At 42.3% G+C, this 17,030-nt stretch overlaps 1 protein-coding gene across 1 annotated transcript in view; it reads left to right on the top strand.

Moving 5' to 3' along the window:
* SLC1A2 (solute carrier family 1 member 2) overlaps nt 1–11,844 on the top strand; it is a 72,728-nt gene extending 60,884 nt beyond the window's left edge. The window contains exons 8-9 of the mRNA XM_030199458.1: nt 7,963–8,097; nt 11,577–11,844. Coding sequence (XP_030055318.1) covers nt 7,963–8,097; nt 11,577–11,844 — 403 coding nt within the window. The remainder of the gene's footprint in view (nt 1–7,962; nt 8,098–11,576) is intronic.
* The last annotated feature ends 5,186 nt before the right edge of the window (nt 11,845–17,030 follow it).

The following is a 17,030-nucleotide window of genomic DNA, read 5'->3' as shown; positions in this document are numbered from 1 at the left end:
ATAAACGTGCACACATCTCTATGCTTAGCACACAAACTTGCATATGCAAGTTATAGAATACTGTCAGTTACACAATAACTGAATTGATTAAGGAGCTGCTAATTGGCATTAACAACCAATTATTGGCTATGATTGGAATTAATTGGTGTTGATTTTGCTAATTAGCAGTTATGCCCTAAGTCAGTATTCTATAAACTCTGCACACAAAACCCAAAGTATGTAAGTGCAACTGGGGTGTGGACCTGGGAGGGACATGGGCATGGACTTGGAAGGGGCTGGGCAGTTGGAGTGTGGACCTGGGAGGGGCTGGGGCCGGGGCGTGGCCCTGAGAAGGGCTGGGCGGGTTGGAGTGAGAAACTGGGGGGGGGGGGCTGGGGGGGGCAGAGTGTAGATCTGGGAGGGGCCGGGTGGGTTGGAGTGTGGGCTTGGGAGGGGCTGGGGTGTAGGGCGTGCCCAGCACGTGCACACAGGTTATAGAATTCTAGTTAGGTGTGAGCATTTACACCAGACATCGAGCTAGTGTAAGTGCTCGCACCAACAGTTAGGTGTGTAACTGCAGTCTAACCTCATGCAGATCATCTCGGCACCTAACGTAGGCAATCTATAGAGAATTATCTCCTTAATGTTTATTGTACTAATAATGGATCTGCCATTCAGGTCCCTGGAAATGAGGGAGAAATATGTGACTAAGATAACACCATACACTGGAATGTTCCTCTCAGCTACTAAACTGCACACATTTGCCCTTCAGGTACCATTCTGCACAGGCTGACATGATTTTCATGCCCCTTGACCTCCTGCCCTGCAGGCAGTTAGGGCTTACACTGTTTCTTTCCTGTGGAATATACTTCCCCTTCAGAAGCCACAGGAAATTCTGGCAAAGCTGAAGTGTTTTTAAATTTATTTGTGCTACATTTAAATCTGGCCTTCTTTATGGCATTTCAAGGTGGGGAGCGGAGGGCCTCAAACAATAAGCATGTTACACTTCTCTCTCAAATCTACTTTATTTGGTTTTCTGCATAACATAGCAGTTTTGAAGTTGTTCTTTTATTTAGCTATATTTACCAGTTACTCTCTGTCTGTGACAATATTAACCTGGTGAGAGCAATTAACATACTGTCCACATAATTGCTAAGTGGTCTGTGCACTAGTTTTTAAAATGAAAGTCCATGTATACTTTTGCTTTGACCACTGCCTAAGGGACAAGTACCAACAGACACCTGCATCTCCTTTATCTGTGGGTACTTTTCCTCACAAATCCAAAAGTATGCAGCTAAGAAAGCAAATAGAATATTAGGAAAGGACTGGAAAATAAAAATAAGGACGTTATAATGCCTTTGTATTGCTCCATGGTGTGACTGCACCTCAAATACTATGTGCCATTCTGTTCACCGCATCTTATAAAAGATATAGCAGAATTAGAACAGGTACAGAGAAGGGCGATGAAAATGATAGAGGGGATGGGATAACTTCTCTATGAAGAAAGGCTAAAGCAGCTATGGCTCTTCAGCTTGGAAAAGAGACGGCTGAGGGGAGATATGATATACATCTATAAAATACTGAGTGGAGTGGAACAGGTGGACATGAATCGCTTGTTAATTCTTTCCAAAAATACTATTTATTTATTATTTATTTATTTATTTATTGCATTTGTATCCCACATTTTTCCACCTCTTTGCAACTTACAATGTGTCGATTATTAGTAGATAGTAGATTAGGAGATAACAGTTAGTATTACATAGAAAGTAACATGATCAAAATTTAGACAGGTAAATACAATTAGGAGACGTTACTGATAGCGATAAGGTGGAGATGTCATAGAAAATAGCGTGATCGAAATTCAAACAAATAGATATAAGCAAGAACATTGTTGATAATAGGCAAGGTTGCAATGTATTGCATTTATAGTTGCTGCTCTTGTTGGTATGCCTTGCTGAATAGGTGGGTCTTCAGGGATTTGCGAAATTTAGTTAGCTCATAAGTAGTTTTTAAGCAGCGCGGCAATACGTTCCACAGCTGTGTACTCAGGTAAGAGAAGTTAGACACATGCATTAGTTTATATTTTAGGCCTTTACAACTGGGGAAGTGTAAATTGAGGAATGTTCGAGATGATCTTTTAGCGTTCTTGGGTGGCAGGTCTACCAGATCTGACATGTAGGCTGGGGCATTTCCGTGATGATTTTATGAACTAGAGAACATATCTTGAACGTGATGCGTTCTTTAAGTGGAAGCCAGTGTAGTTTCTCCCTCAGGGGTTTAGCACTTTCATATTTTGTTTTTCCGTATATGAGTCTAGCTGCGGTGTTCTGGGCGGTTTGCAGTCTCTTGATGATTTGTTCTTTACAGCCGGCGTAAAGTGCATTGCAGTAATCTAAGTGACTGAGCACTAGTGATTGTACCAGATTGCGAAAGATGGTCCTTGGGAAGAAAGGTCTTATCCTTTTTAGCTACCAAGTAGTATATTCAAAACAAACCAGAGAAAATATTTCTTCACTAAGCATGTAATTAAACTCTGGAATTCTTTGCCAGACTATCCAGCTTATAATCGAAAGAGAAAAACGCCTATATTGCGACCCAAATCGGGAGATGGGCGTCTTTCTCCTGTGGGCGCCCAAATCAGTATAATCGAAAGCCGATTTTGGGCGTTTCCAACTGCAATCCGTCACGGAATGGGTAAAGTTGATGGGGGCGTGTTGGAGGCGTGGTGAAGGCGGGAACAGGGCGTGGTTATCGGCGAGGAGAGATGGGCGTCTTCAGCTGATAATCGAAAAAAGGCATTTTTACCGCGATTTTGGGTCACTTTTTTTGGACCCTTTTTTCACGAACAGTCCCAACAAAGTGCCCCTACTGACCAGATGACCACTGGAGGGAATCGGGGATGACCTCCCTGGACTCCCCCAGTGGTCACTAACCCCCTCCCACCAAATAAACCCACTTTACAAACTTTTTTTCCAGCCTGCATGCCAGCCTCAAATACCGTACCCACCTCCATGACAGCAGAATGTGTTCTATCCTGGACAGCCTTTCCCTGGTCTGATGTGGCTCTCGGGTGAGTATGACACCTTTGCTGTTATGCGCACTGCAGAGTCACATCAGCAATGCTTGTGGGTGGGTAGGGTATGGGGCTCGTGATTCCACTAGCTTGTGGCAAATGCTCACGATGTTGGTAGTTGGTAGGCTCTACTCCCATGGTGCTTTTCCCCCTGCTTACTGGGTCAGAGTGTGCCCTGTTTTGTTTCGTAGTCCATGAGGTATGTGGCCATTTTTGTAAGCCAGTTTTAGATCCCTTTCACATGTTAGCCACATACAGAACTTAGTTCTTCCCTTGATGTGGCTGAAAGAGGGGCATTGTACAGCATTCTGCAGCCTCTGACCTACTGCTAATCTCAGCCCCAGGAGACTCGTTGCCAGGTGGGCACAACCTCTGATCTGCAGTTAACTGTGAGTAAGCGTGCTTATTCCAATAAAGGACGTTTTCGGAGAGATTAGTCTTCAGGTGTTAACTGGTGTGCCAATGTTATATAGCAGCAACAAGTCCTAGAGGCCTGCGTGTATGCAGGTCCCTGGAGCACTTTTAGTGGGTACCGCAGTGCACTTCAGCCAGGCGGACCCAGGCCCATCCCCCCTACCTGTAACACTTGTGCTGGTAAATGGGAGGTCTGCAAAACCCACTGTACCCACATGTAGGTGCCCCCTTCACCCCTAAGAGCTATGGTAGTGTTGTACATTTGTGGGTAGTGGGTTTTGGGGGAGAGGGGTTGGGGGCTCAGCACCCGTGGTAAGGGAACTATGCATGTGGGAGCGTTGTCTGAAGTCCACCGCACTGATGTCTAGGGTGCCCAGTTGGTGTCCTGGCATGTCAGGGGGGCGAGTGTACTACGAATCGTGGCCCCTCCCACGACCAAATGGCTCAGATTAGGACGTTTTTGAGCTGGGCGTTTTTAGTTTCCATTATCGCTAAAAAAAAACAAACGCCCAGCTGAAAAATGTCCATTTTTTCAAAAATATGGTCTGTCCTGCCTCTTCATGTACCCGTTTTCAGACATAGACACCCATGGAGATAGGCGTTCGCGTTCGATTATGCCCCTCTATGTGGTAAAAGCAGTTAGCTTAGCAGGGTTTAAAAAAGGTTTGGATAATTTCTTAAAAGTCCATAAGCTATTATTAAGCTGGACTTGAGAAAATCTATTGCTTATTTCTAGGATAAGCAGCATAGATTCTGTTTTACTGTTCTGAAATCTTGCCAGATACTTGTAACCTGGATTGGCCACTGTTGGAAACAGGATACTGGGCTTGATAGGCCTTCGGTCTGTCCCAGTATGGTAACATTTATGTTCTTATGCTGTTGCATTCCCAGCAATAGCTCTACTCTTAGGAATGCTAAATACAGATAAATACACATTTCAGAACAAAACACAGATTTCTGCCAAGGCCCAGGTTGGACAGTTCTCAAATAGTCCCTTTTCTTGGGTAACTCAGTCTTTGAAAACTGCTCTTTCTATGAGTGAACCCAGACTGATAAATACGCTTAGATAGTCAGAGGTAAGAACATATTTAATCTATTTTGTCATCACTGTGATGGATAATCCTCCAAAGTGGTTTCAGTATTGACATCATCAGTTGATTGAAACGCAGTGAAGTGGGGAAGTGCAGCTCTTTACATGGTACTCTGATGCACACTGAAGTAGCCAAAACTCTCGCTTTTGCAAATGCATGAGTCATTTCGGAACAAACAGACTCTATCCTTTTCCCTTTCGTGCCTATTGCAAACCCTGCTGCTGGCTGATTGATTTCCCATATTGTCAAGGAATGTCACATGGGTTTGCTAATCACGCCCACCAGCATCAAGCCTGTAGGACATGCTCTAGGTAACCCACCAACAGCCACTGCTTGCCTGTTTCTTAAGTGAAAGCAGACTACTTTGAGGCCATCAGACTACAGTGCCAAATGCCAAACCTCAATCAAACTAGAACGGTAATTACAGCAGCAGACTTTGCACTAGACAAAAAAATCCCAAAGTGCTGGATTTAATTTTATGGTGATCAAAGTCTTCCAGTGCCAGGAAACTTCTGCTTCATTGGTGTCAAATCTTTGGAAATTAACTCTTCACAACCGTGCTTTTATTTTACATTTTAGAAAATGAGGACTCTCCTCACGAGACCTGTAAAAAATGTAATTATCATATGTATTCAACTTATGTAATCAACTTGTGTCTCCCAGCATACATTAAATACAACAGTCCTATGCCCTAAGAATTTTACCATAGACACAATGAGCAAAAGCTGGTGAAAACCCTTAGTAAAATCTACTCAACGTAACGGAACAGTCAGATGTTCACAAATCTATTCTACATATAGCTATTTTCTTTTAATCAAGCAAAATACCTTATAACTCACAATATATTCAAAATTTTGCTATAGAGGAGACACCCTGTCAAGTTTTTTCCATACTTAATATATAACAAAATAGAAGCCTCCCGAGGGAGAAGTCGTACACATTTTACACCAACCCCAATTGGGTTTATCTATCACTGGCTTCTCTAAAATAACTGTAACAGCAGTGGGAAACAATTCCCCTTGGGAGAAAAAACCCACTGCTGCAAATACCAGTCCCTTGGTGAAACAAGGGGGCCCTTGTCAGGGATATTCAGTGGGAAACAGTTTGACAATTGAAGGAATATCTCGCCATGACCGTGGTGGAACTGGATCGACACGCTAGAACAGCTGAGTGCTAGCGAAATGTGTGCTTGGCGTTAAGCATAATACGGCGGGACAGTTTTGTACTTCTACTACTGCTACTTATCATATCTATAGTGCTACTAGATGTACTCGACGCTATACGCTGAACATGTAGGAGACAGTCCCTGCTCAACAGAGCTTACAAACTAATCAAGACAGACAAACGGGATAAATAAGGGATAAGGGAATTACATAAGGTGGGAATGATAAAACAGACAAGGGTACCGAACAAGTGAATAGGAGTTAGGAGTTAAAAGAAGCCTCAAAAAGGTGGGCTTCTAGCCTAGATTTGAAGATGGCCAGAGCTGGAGCTTGACAAACTGACTCAGGAAGTCTATTCTAGGCATATAGTGCAGCAAGATAACAGGAACGGAGTCTGGAGTTGGCAGTGGAGGAGAAGGCTACAGATAAGAGAGATTTACCGGATGAACGGAGTTCTTGGGGAGGAGTGTAGGGAGAGATAAGAGTGGAGAGGTACTGAGGAGCTGCAGAGTGAATGCACTTGTAAATCAATAAGAGGAGTTTGAACTGTATGTGGAAACGGATAGGGAGCCAATGAAGTGACTTGAGGAGTCGGCTAATATGAGGAGTCGTGCAGCAGAGTTTGGAATAGATTGAAGGGGCGAGAGATAGCTTAGTGGGAGACCTGTGAGTTCTAAAAGTATAAGACAATTTTGAGACTATTTTGAGCAGATACCTAGTCAATGGATTTTTTGTATTAAGGGACTAGTTTATGCAGCAGTGTTTTTTCTCCCAAGGGGAGTTGTTTCCCAGTGCTGTTTTTACAGTCATTTTAGAGAAGCTAGTGATAGATATACCTGATTGGGCTGGTGTAAAAGTCTATGTCTTCTCCGCCGGGTGGTTGAGGCATCTATTTGGATATATATTAAGTATGGTAAATTCTTGACGAGGTGTCTCCTCTAATAGTCTATAGCAAAAGTTTGGATATATTGTGAGCTACATGTAGCTATTACATATAATTTATATCAGTTAGAACCAAGGTTTGTAATAAAAGGTTTGATATCAATAGGGGCCATTAGCTAGGGTTTAATGTCATTACTATATTAATATAGGCTGTATTTTCTAGTGGGAGAAATTCTCATTACATTGACATCTGTTGTATATGTGATGGGTGAGTCATCATTGTGGATCACTGAAATAATTTTCCATCATTCACTTTTATTTTTTTAGCAGAAGTTTTCTTTTTTTCCTTTTTTTGGCAACATTGACACCATTGTAGCTTTCAATGGGGTTGGACAGCAGCGTGTTAGTTCCGCCCTCCATATTTTAGACATCCTCATCAGCTTCACATGTCACAGCTCATAATTCAGATGTGACTAAGGGTGAAATTATTCCTGTCATATATTCTGTACCATCACTGCTGTAAAGGTAATGGCTTCTTTGACATCTCTGGTCTCACTGACGGAAAAGCTACCTATTTCAATCAGATGAGATGCCTGATCTCCTTTAGAAAACAAGTGTCTAAATTCTGGCCATCATTCTGGAATAACATTACACAACACAACCTCTAACTGTAATGCATCTTTTTATTTAAGAAATGAACTAAGACCTCATGTGCAATTTTCTTTAAATCAGTCACCTTACTTTCTAACTCTTCTAACTCTCTTACCTATCTATATGTTACATCTTTGCTTCACCCTTCACTATCAATTAAAATGTTCTATTATGTATTGTGTTGATGTTGTAAGTAGTATGCTATGCCATACTTTGTATTGTTATTTGACTATTTTTACTGCTGTAATTGCCTATTGCTCATGTTTGATCTATTCTTACTGTACACTGCCTTGAGTGAATTCATTCAAAAAGGCGGTAAATAAATCCTATTAAATAAATAAATAAATATCTTCTCAAGAAACCCAATGACTATTCCATACGTACTAATAGTTATCTTGCCAACCACTGTAAAACACAGCATCATACAACCTTGTAAATGTAACTGAATCAATGTAATCTCTAACAACTGTTAAATGTAAGCCACATTGAACTAAAACTCATTTTTGGATAATTGTGGCATACAAGTATGAATAAATAAAATAATTTTCAGGGCCAACCCCCAATGCAAATTGATCTTGGCTGTTTATCAACTCTATGAATATTTATTATGGATACTTTAGCTGAGGGTCTCTCAGACAAGAGAAACCATAGGATGAAGTAATTCTAAAATTTGCACTCATTATTTTGCTCACGCTCTTGGTTTTTACAGCTTGACAGCCACTTTGGCGAGCGTTGGCGCTGCCAGCATACCCAGTGCCGGGTTGGTCACCATGCTTCTGATTCTAACGGCAGTGGGGCTGCCAACTCAGGACATCAGTTTACTTATCGCTGTTGACTGGCTCTTGTAAGTAATGTGTGCTGATTGTGCTGACTTTGTTTTTCACTCATTAGTACCTTGCACAGCGACACCAGCATCCGGAAAAATACTGGCAATAGCCTTTAAAGAACAGTTACATAAATAGCTAGAGGAGAGACACTGAGCTTGTGACTTCTTTTCTAGCAATTTTAGCCAGTTACACTATTGGTCTGATTTAATATTAGTTTTTGTGACAAACTGGAAAAACAACTTTCTACCATGCAGGGTCTGAAATGTCTACCTTGACATCTCGGTGCACAATTCCTTGTATTCTTGTATAGTAGCGGGTGATGATTTTGACTAATGTTTCTTCTGAGTTATAGCATAAATTTTCAGTTCTTTAATGTCTATGTTAATGTGACTTGCTACATTTGTATGAATCACAGTCTTTATTTGCATGTGACATATAAGAAAAACAAACAGTTGGAATGTGCACAGGCAAAAATTTGCATTCTGCTTTTGGAAAATTTTGTCCTATTTCACCTCTTTTCATAGGGGTCAATGATCAGTGTGGTTTAAACTGGCAGAAGAGGCTCCTGATCAATTAAAAACACTGAGCAAGCCAATATACAGCAGCAGTAACCAGGCAGTGCCTTTGAATATTGGCTCTGACTGCCGCAGTAGTGCCTGGGAGAGAAGCCAGCAATAATGCCATATTCAGTTTCTATACCCGCATAGCTAAGAGGGTAGATAGAGCTGCACAGAAGGAAGTCTTAACTTTACCTGCTTATCTATGCAGGTGCCTACATTGAATATCAGCTGTCACCTGCGGAGAGTCTGATAAGTACGGGCGGAGAGAGGGATCTTGGGGTGATAGTATCTGAGGATTTGAAGGTGACGAAACAGTGTGACAAGGCGGTGGCCGTAGCTAGAAGGTTATTAGGCTGTATAGAGAGAGGTGTGACCAGCAGAAGAAAGGGGGTGTTGATGCCCCTGTATAAGTCGTTGGTGAGGCCCCACCTGGAGTATTGTGTTCAGTTTTGGAGGCCGTATCTTGTTAAGGATGTAAAAAGAATTGAAGCGGTGCAAAGAAAAGCTATGAGAATGGTTTGGGATTTGCGTTACAAGACATATGAGGAGAGACTTGCTGAGCTAAACATATATACTCTGGAGGAAAGGAGAAACAGGGGTGATATGATACAGACATTCAAATATTTGAAAGGTATTAATCCGCAAGCGAACCTTTTCCGGAGATGGGAAGATGGTAGAACGAGAGAACATGAAATGAGATTCAAGGGGGGCAGACTCAAGAAAAATGTCAGGAAGTATTTTTTCATGGAGAGAGTAGTGGATGCTTGGAATGCCCTCCCGTGGGAGGTGGTGGAAATCAAAACGGTAACGGAATTCAAACATGCATGAGATAAGCATAAAGGAATCCTGTGCCAAAGGAATGGATCCTCAGGAGCTTAGTCAAGATCGGGAGGCGGGGCTGGTGGTTGGGAGGCGGGGATAGTGCTGGGCAGACTTATATGGTCTGTGCCAGAGCCGGTGGTGGGAAGTGGGACTGGTGGTTGGGAGGTGGGGATAGTGCTGGGCAGACTTGTACGGTCTGTGCCAGAGCCGGTGGTTGGGAGGCAAGGCTGGTGGTTGGGAGGCGAGGATAGTGCTGGGCAGACTTATACGGTCTGTGCCAGAGCCGGTGGTTGGGAGGCGGGGCTGGTGGTTGGGAGGCGGGGATAGTGCTAGGCAGACTTATACGGTCTGTGCCCTGAAGAGCACAGGTACAAATCAAAGTAGGGTATACACAAAAAGTAGCAAATATGAGTTATCTTCTTGGGCAGACTGGATTGACCGTGCAGATCTTTTTCTGCCATCATCTACTATGTAACTATGTTACTATGTATGTTACTATGTCATTTCTAGTCCTTTCTCTCATCAGTCCAGTCTCCTTTCCCTTCTCTCCTTCCCCCTATTTCTTCTCCCAGGCACAAGGTATTTCTGGGTGCCTCAGCCTCCTCTTCAGCACATACCACAATTCATTTTCTGATGATCTCTCTCTGCTTTGTTTTTATTGAGGAATTAGTTTAGAGTTTTATGTATGGAAACAGCCATCTCTGCAGTGACTGGCCCCTTTATGTCCTATTGCCATGTACAAGAAATGAGTGCTTCTGTTTATCCACATCGTGCCCCCCAAAGAAGGCCCCTAACAACATGAATTCCCAAGACAGTGTAAAAGTCTTCTTTGGAGATCTGTGGCCAGTCTTAACCATGGTACTGCTTTCTGTGGGCAGTAATGTTCCCTCTGGCTCCGCTCCACTGATGGCTGCTTCCTGTTGGCAGGGGTACAATAGATGTGAAAGTTTCTCTGTAGTTCTGCACCTGTGTTTTTCCTCTTGAAAATATCAGGAAGTTTTCAGCAATAAGGGGGTCATTTTGCAAAGGCTTTTTTTTCATGTCTATATGTGCAAAGTACCTCTTATATATTTATATGGGACTTTGGTGCGGGTGTGTTTGAGAGTTAAGTTTTCCATGGGGCACAGGTGGTCATGATTCATGCATTTACTTTTTTAAAATACAAGCATTCACATTTGCTCTCCAGGATTCTATATGCGGCGCTTCAGAGACACACACACAACTTAATTGGCTAACGATCTGTTAAACCGTCAATAACTGGATGCTAACAACCAATTATTGACATTAATTGGCACCAATTAAGATTCACATCTGGCTGTGCACTATTCTATAACACCGGGCACCTAAATTTCATAGTCACAATGAGTACAGTATCCCTTATGGATTCTAAGTAATCTATAAATAAACAGCAATGCCACAATAAGTGGCAAAGTGTATATAGGAATGTGTCTATATGAATCACATCTGCTTATCTGATCTTCAAAAGATGTTTTCAAGGACCCTGGAAAAGTGGAGTAATGCCGGGATTCCAGAAGAAATAAGAATGGGACAACTTAACAATGAGGAAAGGCTAAAGTGGCTAGCTCTCTTCATCTTGGAGAAAAGGTGGCTGAGGGGAGATGTGATAGAGGTCTATAAAATAATGAGTGGAATGGGTGGACGGGAATTGCTTGTTTACTCTTTCCAAAAATACTAGGACTAGGGGGTATGCAATGAAGCTACAAAGTAGTAAATTTAAAGCAAACCAGAGAAAATATTTCTTCACTGGATGTGTAATTAAACTCTGGAATTCATTGCCAGAGAATGTGGTAAAAGTAATTAGCTTAGCAGGGTTTAAAAAAAGATTTGGATACTGTCCTAAAAGAAAAGTCTATAAGCCATTATTAAGATGGACTTGGGGAAACTCTGCTGCTTATTTCTAGGATAAGCAGCATAAAGTGTATTGTAGTGTTTTGGGATCTTGCCAGGTACTTGTGACCTAGATTGGCCACTGTTGGAAACAGGATGCTGGGCTTGATCAACCTTCGGTCTATCCCAGTATGGCAACACTTATGTACTTATATACTTATTTCTGGCTATATTTTGTGGTTCAATGCCTTTTATATACTTTTCAGAGACAGAATGAGGACTTCAGTAAACGTTGTAGGCGACTCCTTTGGAGCTGGCATTGTCTATCATCTTTCCAAGGCAGAGTTGGAAGATCTGGATTCACATCACGGGCAGCATGACATTGAAATGGCCAAGACTCAATCCATTTACGATGACATGAAGAACCATAGGGAAAACAACTCAAACCAATGTGCCTATGCAGCTCACAACTCTGTCACAGGAGAAGAGTGCAAGGTACCTTTAACGTTTATGGATATTGAAACAGGCATATAGCATTGCATGCTTCGTGCATCTGCCTGTACTGGATATATTTCATATTTTTCACATTAACAACATATAGCAGTCTCTATATGCCCCAGACAATGTCTGAATGCCACTGTTTGTCAGCATAAAATAACACTGTGTGAAACTCGCAGAAAACCTTATCAATGTGTAATGAAAAAGCTCAGGAGGAAGCTCCAGAGAGGCCTGGCATTTCGGAAGTGGCTGGAGGGAGCAAAATCCAAAACTACTCTTCAAAAATCCCAAATCTTAGTAAGTCTAAGAACAATCTCCTGCAGTCTATAATTTTAGCTCCTAAATCTAAGCTAAAATAGAATAGCACTTATGCAGGAAAAGGTTCACTTACATATGTGCTGTTAGTGCTATGTGTGCACTTATCACAATTCCACAAATTTGGTGCACAATGTGCTTAGTGCATAAGTGCAAAGGGGTGTGCATGTGGGCGGAGCATATGCAGGGCTCCTCCTTACATGCATTACTGTAAGTTATCCCCTAAAGTGCTGCATTTAGACATGCACCTTTATGCCCGCTATAGACATGGTGTAAGTGGGTGTTGCTAATTGTAGGCATGCAGATAGATTTACAATAGTATTCGGTAAAGGAATCTTAGAGCCTAGATGTTGTTATGGAATTTGTGCTCAGCGCACTGCCCTGCTTTTGCCTGACACACTGTAGGTCATAAAAGAAACCACAAGCCCTGCTAGTGTTAGTGCCAAAAATCTGGGGCCATTTGCCTTTTCTGTGCTTTGCTTGCAAACTTTTTCAGCAAAGTCGAATCACGAGCTGAAACCCTTTCTTTCTAACCTTCCCTTCCCTTTTACAGAGCCAAGCTAGCGGCTGCCAGTGTGGTAATGCCGACACAGCCCATTCAAAGTGAATGGACTGTGTCGGCATTACACCATTGCAAAAGAGGTGGGATGGTTTGCATAAGATGTGTCGTAATTTATGTAAGTTATGTCTCATGTCTTCTTTGACTATCTGCAGAAATGCTAAAGTAGTTTTTCTAAATCAGTTGGTGGCACAATAGCGACTGTAACTGCATGACACTTTCTGTATTTTGGTTCTGTATGATTAATTTTAACACTTGCTTGTGAAAAATCCATAATCCATGTTTTAATTTTGTTATTTATTGCTGTACGATGCATGCACTTAATCTCCTTGTTTCTGAATGAGTGGTGAGGTTGTTTGCAGATACCGGTGCATTTTTTTCATGTTTCCATGTCCCAATCCTTTTACATATCCAGTCTCTCCATCATGTGGAATACCAATCCAGTCTGTAAGCTTTCCCATAAAGCCGCGGATAGAAGCATCGAGGTAGGTAAATTAGGAAAGAACCATCACATTTCTTTAGAATTAAGGATGCAAAATATATAAAGGTGCAGGTTATATCTGCCAGACCAGATTAAGAGGCTGCACTGGGACTTTGTTAGCCCTCCTGAGGGCTTGTAATAAAGACACATTACCTTAGAAATTGAAAAACCTTCTTCAGCACATACCACAATTCATTTTCTGATGATCTCTCTCTGCTTTGTTTTTGTTGAGGAATTAGGTTATAGAGTTTTATGTATGGAAACAGCCATCTCTTCTGTGACTGGTCCCTTTATGCCCTATTGCCATGTGCAAGAAATGAGTGCTTCTATTTATCCACATCCTGTCCCCAGAGAAGGCCCCTAACAACATGAATACCCAAGATAGTGTAAAAGTCTTAGGGGCCCTTTCACTAAAGGGTTGCAGTGAGGCAACCTGGAACAACCGTCAGTCCAAAGCAGCTGCAGCAAGTAATTCCACCTCCACCATGAGCCATTTCCGGTGTACTGCAAGGGGTTACCCAGCAGTAATTGGGCAGTGCCGTGTACTGCCTGGTTACTGCCAAGGTAGCGGCAAGAGCCCTTACTGTCACCTCAGTGGGTGGCGGCAAGTGCCCCCCCCCTGCATGGCCACGCAGTAAGTGCAAGCTTACTGTGTGGCCATGTGTTTTTTTTTGGAGGGGGGGGGCTTTTTACCCGCTGCGGTGAAAATGGCCATGGCATGCGGCAAAACAGCCACTACCGCAGGGCCCTTTTTACGGCAGCTTGGTAAAATGGCCCCTTATAGAATAAAGTGAGTGTAAAGTTTCATGTGTACAGAGCAAATGCCGAGGGGCCTGATATTCAGTTGGCGGTGATCAGCATTTTCCTGACTGCCATTGGTGTTATCCTTGGAAATTCTGGGCTCTGGCATTGAATTTCCAGGCATACGGAATGGGGGAAAACATTCGGCACTAAGATAGGACTGTGCTTTACGCAACCCTACTTATACGATTACCTTGGCCGGTTAAGTGCTGAATATCGGCACTTAACCAGTCAAGCGTTGACTCGGCCCCGGAACACCCCAAAATAGTCAGTTTTGAGTTGGGTGCTTGGCAGACATTTTCTGTTGTGCTATCCAGTTAAGTGCGCTGAATATGCCTGGTTAGCCCTGGACAGACGATTCAAACATCCAGGAGCCTTTCTTTGCCATTTAAAGGCCCCTTTTACAAAGCGGTGGTAAGCCCAATGAGGGCTTACTGCTCACTAAAAAGGAAATATCGCCGTGCTACCACAGCAGCCTGGTGATAGTTCCCACCCACAGCACACCTTCATATCCGGTGCTACAAAAATATATTCATTTTTAAAGCGCTGGTGTGCACCCAGCGGTAATCGGGCAGTGCTGCATGCTGCCCAGTTACCACTGGGTTAGCCTGGGAGCCCTTACTGCCACCTCAATGGGTGGCGGTAAGGGCTCCCACCCAAAATGGGTGCGTGGCAAGTGCTTCACTTGCCGCACGGCCATTTTTAAAACAAAGAAAGACCTACCTTTTACCCGCTATGATAAAAGGGGGCCTCGGCATGCACCGAAAACCCATGGTAGAAAATAATTTTCTATTTTGTACTGCGAGGGGTGTTCTTGGTGGTAATTCGCAGTTGGCGCGCGCTGGATGGTTACCACGTGGGTAACATGTGAGGCCTTACTGCTAAGTCAATGGATGTCGTTAAGATCTCAGGCCATAAATAGATGAGCGTTGGTTTTAATTTTGCCATACATCTATTTCCCGGTCCAACCCCCCCTTTTTTTCCAGACGCAGTAAAGAAATGGTCCAGCGCGCGTCCAATACACGTGCCCACACTACCGCAGACCACTTTTTGGTGTGCCTTTGTAAAAGGGCCCTTTGGTGAATGCTGATGTCCATTTGCACGCACTAACCTTTAGTACAAGGTCCCCACGGTTAAATTTCCGTGCTAACCATCTCAGAGGGCCTGATTCAGAAAGCATTTTCTCCTACTTCGTGCCTCTGAGGGAAATAGTTTTTAATGAATCAAGCAGATTATGAAAAAGAGAACTTGTTTTGTAGCTTGGACATTACATCTATTGTTTGGTAGTTCCATTTTCGTTTGATTTCAGCTTGGAAGCAATTTAGCTTGGTTTGGCCTCATGGTAACCAAATCTTTTATGTACTTGAGATGAGATTGTTGTGCAAGAAGTTACACAATGTAGCGCTTTTAACTGTGAGCTGCAGAGCTTTATAAGTACGGACGTTGATCGGCTGTTGTCCCAGTTTCTAAAGGTTATTGCCTCTATTCTTCTGGGCATGACAGGCGTCTAATGATTTAGATCCTAATAGCTAGCTAGAGCAAATACCCAGGACAATAACAAAATTTCAAGACAGATAGGACTTAGGAGTCTTTGATTAATGTCAATTTGAATGGAATACATATGTACAGCTAAATATACTTGGATACTTTGAAGATAAATAATGGCATAGGCAAAGATGGATAGACATGATATAGACAGCATAATAGGACAGATAGGTAGACAGGATAGATGGATGCATTTTAAGAGTAGGCACTGAATATATTTTTTAAAAAATTTCATTTTGTTTTTTGTTTTCTTTCTTTTTTCATATTATGTTTAGTTTGCTGTCTTTTGTTTCATTTATTTAAAATGAAGCAAATAGCAAACAAAATCCCCTCCAAAACAAAAGGTCCCACACCTTTCCTCTACTGCCAAATAAATTAAAAAAAACCCAAAAAGACCAATGCAGAAGCTTAGTGACAAACCACTGCCCCTCTCCACCCAATTCCCCTAGCTTTCTTACAGTCTTCCCTATTCCATCCAGGGTTTTTCAGTGGACTAGAGTAACACCCCCTGCCTCTTCTGCCTCACTACTGCTATTTTTCAAAATGGTTTCAGCTTCTGGTCAGCCATTATTAAAAAAATAGTAGTGGCAAGGCAGAAGCAACTGGAGATTATTCCTACCCATTGAAATCCTGTGGATAAGAATGGGGTTCAATGAAACTGGAGGGCCTGCAGGGATGGGTGATTTAAGTCCTAGATGACCAGGGTTGTTTTTTTTTTAAGGTGGGCAAAATAAAATGAAATAGGAAATATCATCAATATGTCCTATTTTGTTTTGTAATAATAGAACATCCTTAATGCATGCAACATCAGATCACATCATTCAGCCATTGTGTCTTTTAAAAGTGCCTCAACTTTTGAGACAGTTATTTATCGCTTGCAGATCACACTGGCAAACAATGAGCAAACTGCAGACTGCAATGCTGTTGAGGAGGAGCCGCTGGATGCATGAAAACATCTGAACACAGACTTAAAAGTTCATCTCATCAGCCTCTCAAGAAGGTGGCCTCATAATAAAGGATGATAGAACAGGTGGCATTTTATTGCTTGGAATGCGAAGCTCTACCTATTTCATCTGTGAATTGGATGTGTACAAATATTTTGGGGTATTCATTGCCAAGTAATGGTCTTAAATTCTGGTTCATAAATGTCCGTACGTTAAATATCTCACTTGTATTGCTGTAGTAATGGAAGCAGTGAGAGGATACTATTTGAGTTCCTTATACATAGTACAATGAAACCTTACTAGAACATTTTGACTTACAGAGACCATGGTTGCATGCCTAGTTCCAGCTGTGGCAATATAATATAACAGTATTACTGACAGTAACAGTGGTTCCCATCATACTTTAAAAGTCACTCCTTTGAGGCTGTTTTAACTATTTATAGTATTTCTCTCTATTGTGTTGAGGTCTAGTCCTAGTCAGGGTTCTGATAAGGGGTGGATAAGTGAGGTGACAACCATGCTGCCCTTTTGAATTGTTTGAGCACATGGGTCTGAAAGGGAAGGGATGGACACCGGA

Source organism: Microcaecilia unicolor, chromosome 4 (assembly GCF_901765095.1).
Source record: "Microcaecilia unicolor chromosome 4, aMicUni1.1, whole genome shotgun sequence".
In the NCBI taxonomy this organism is placed as follows: domain Eukaryota; kingdom Metazoa; phylum Chordata; class Amphibia; order Gymnophiona; family Siphonopidae; genus Microcaecilia; species Microcaecilia unicolor.
Note: the sequence above shows the minus strand (reverse complement) of the source record. Positions and strands in the feature narration are given on the sequence as shown.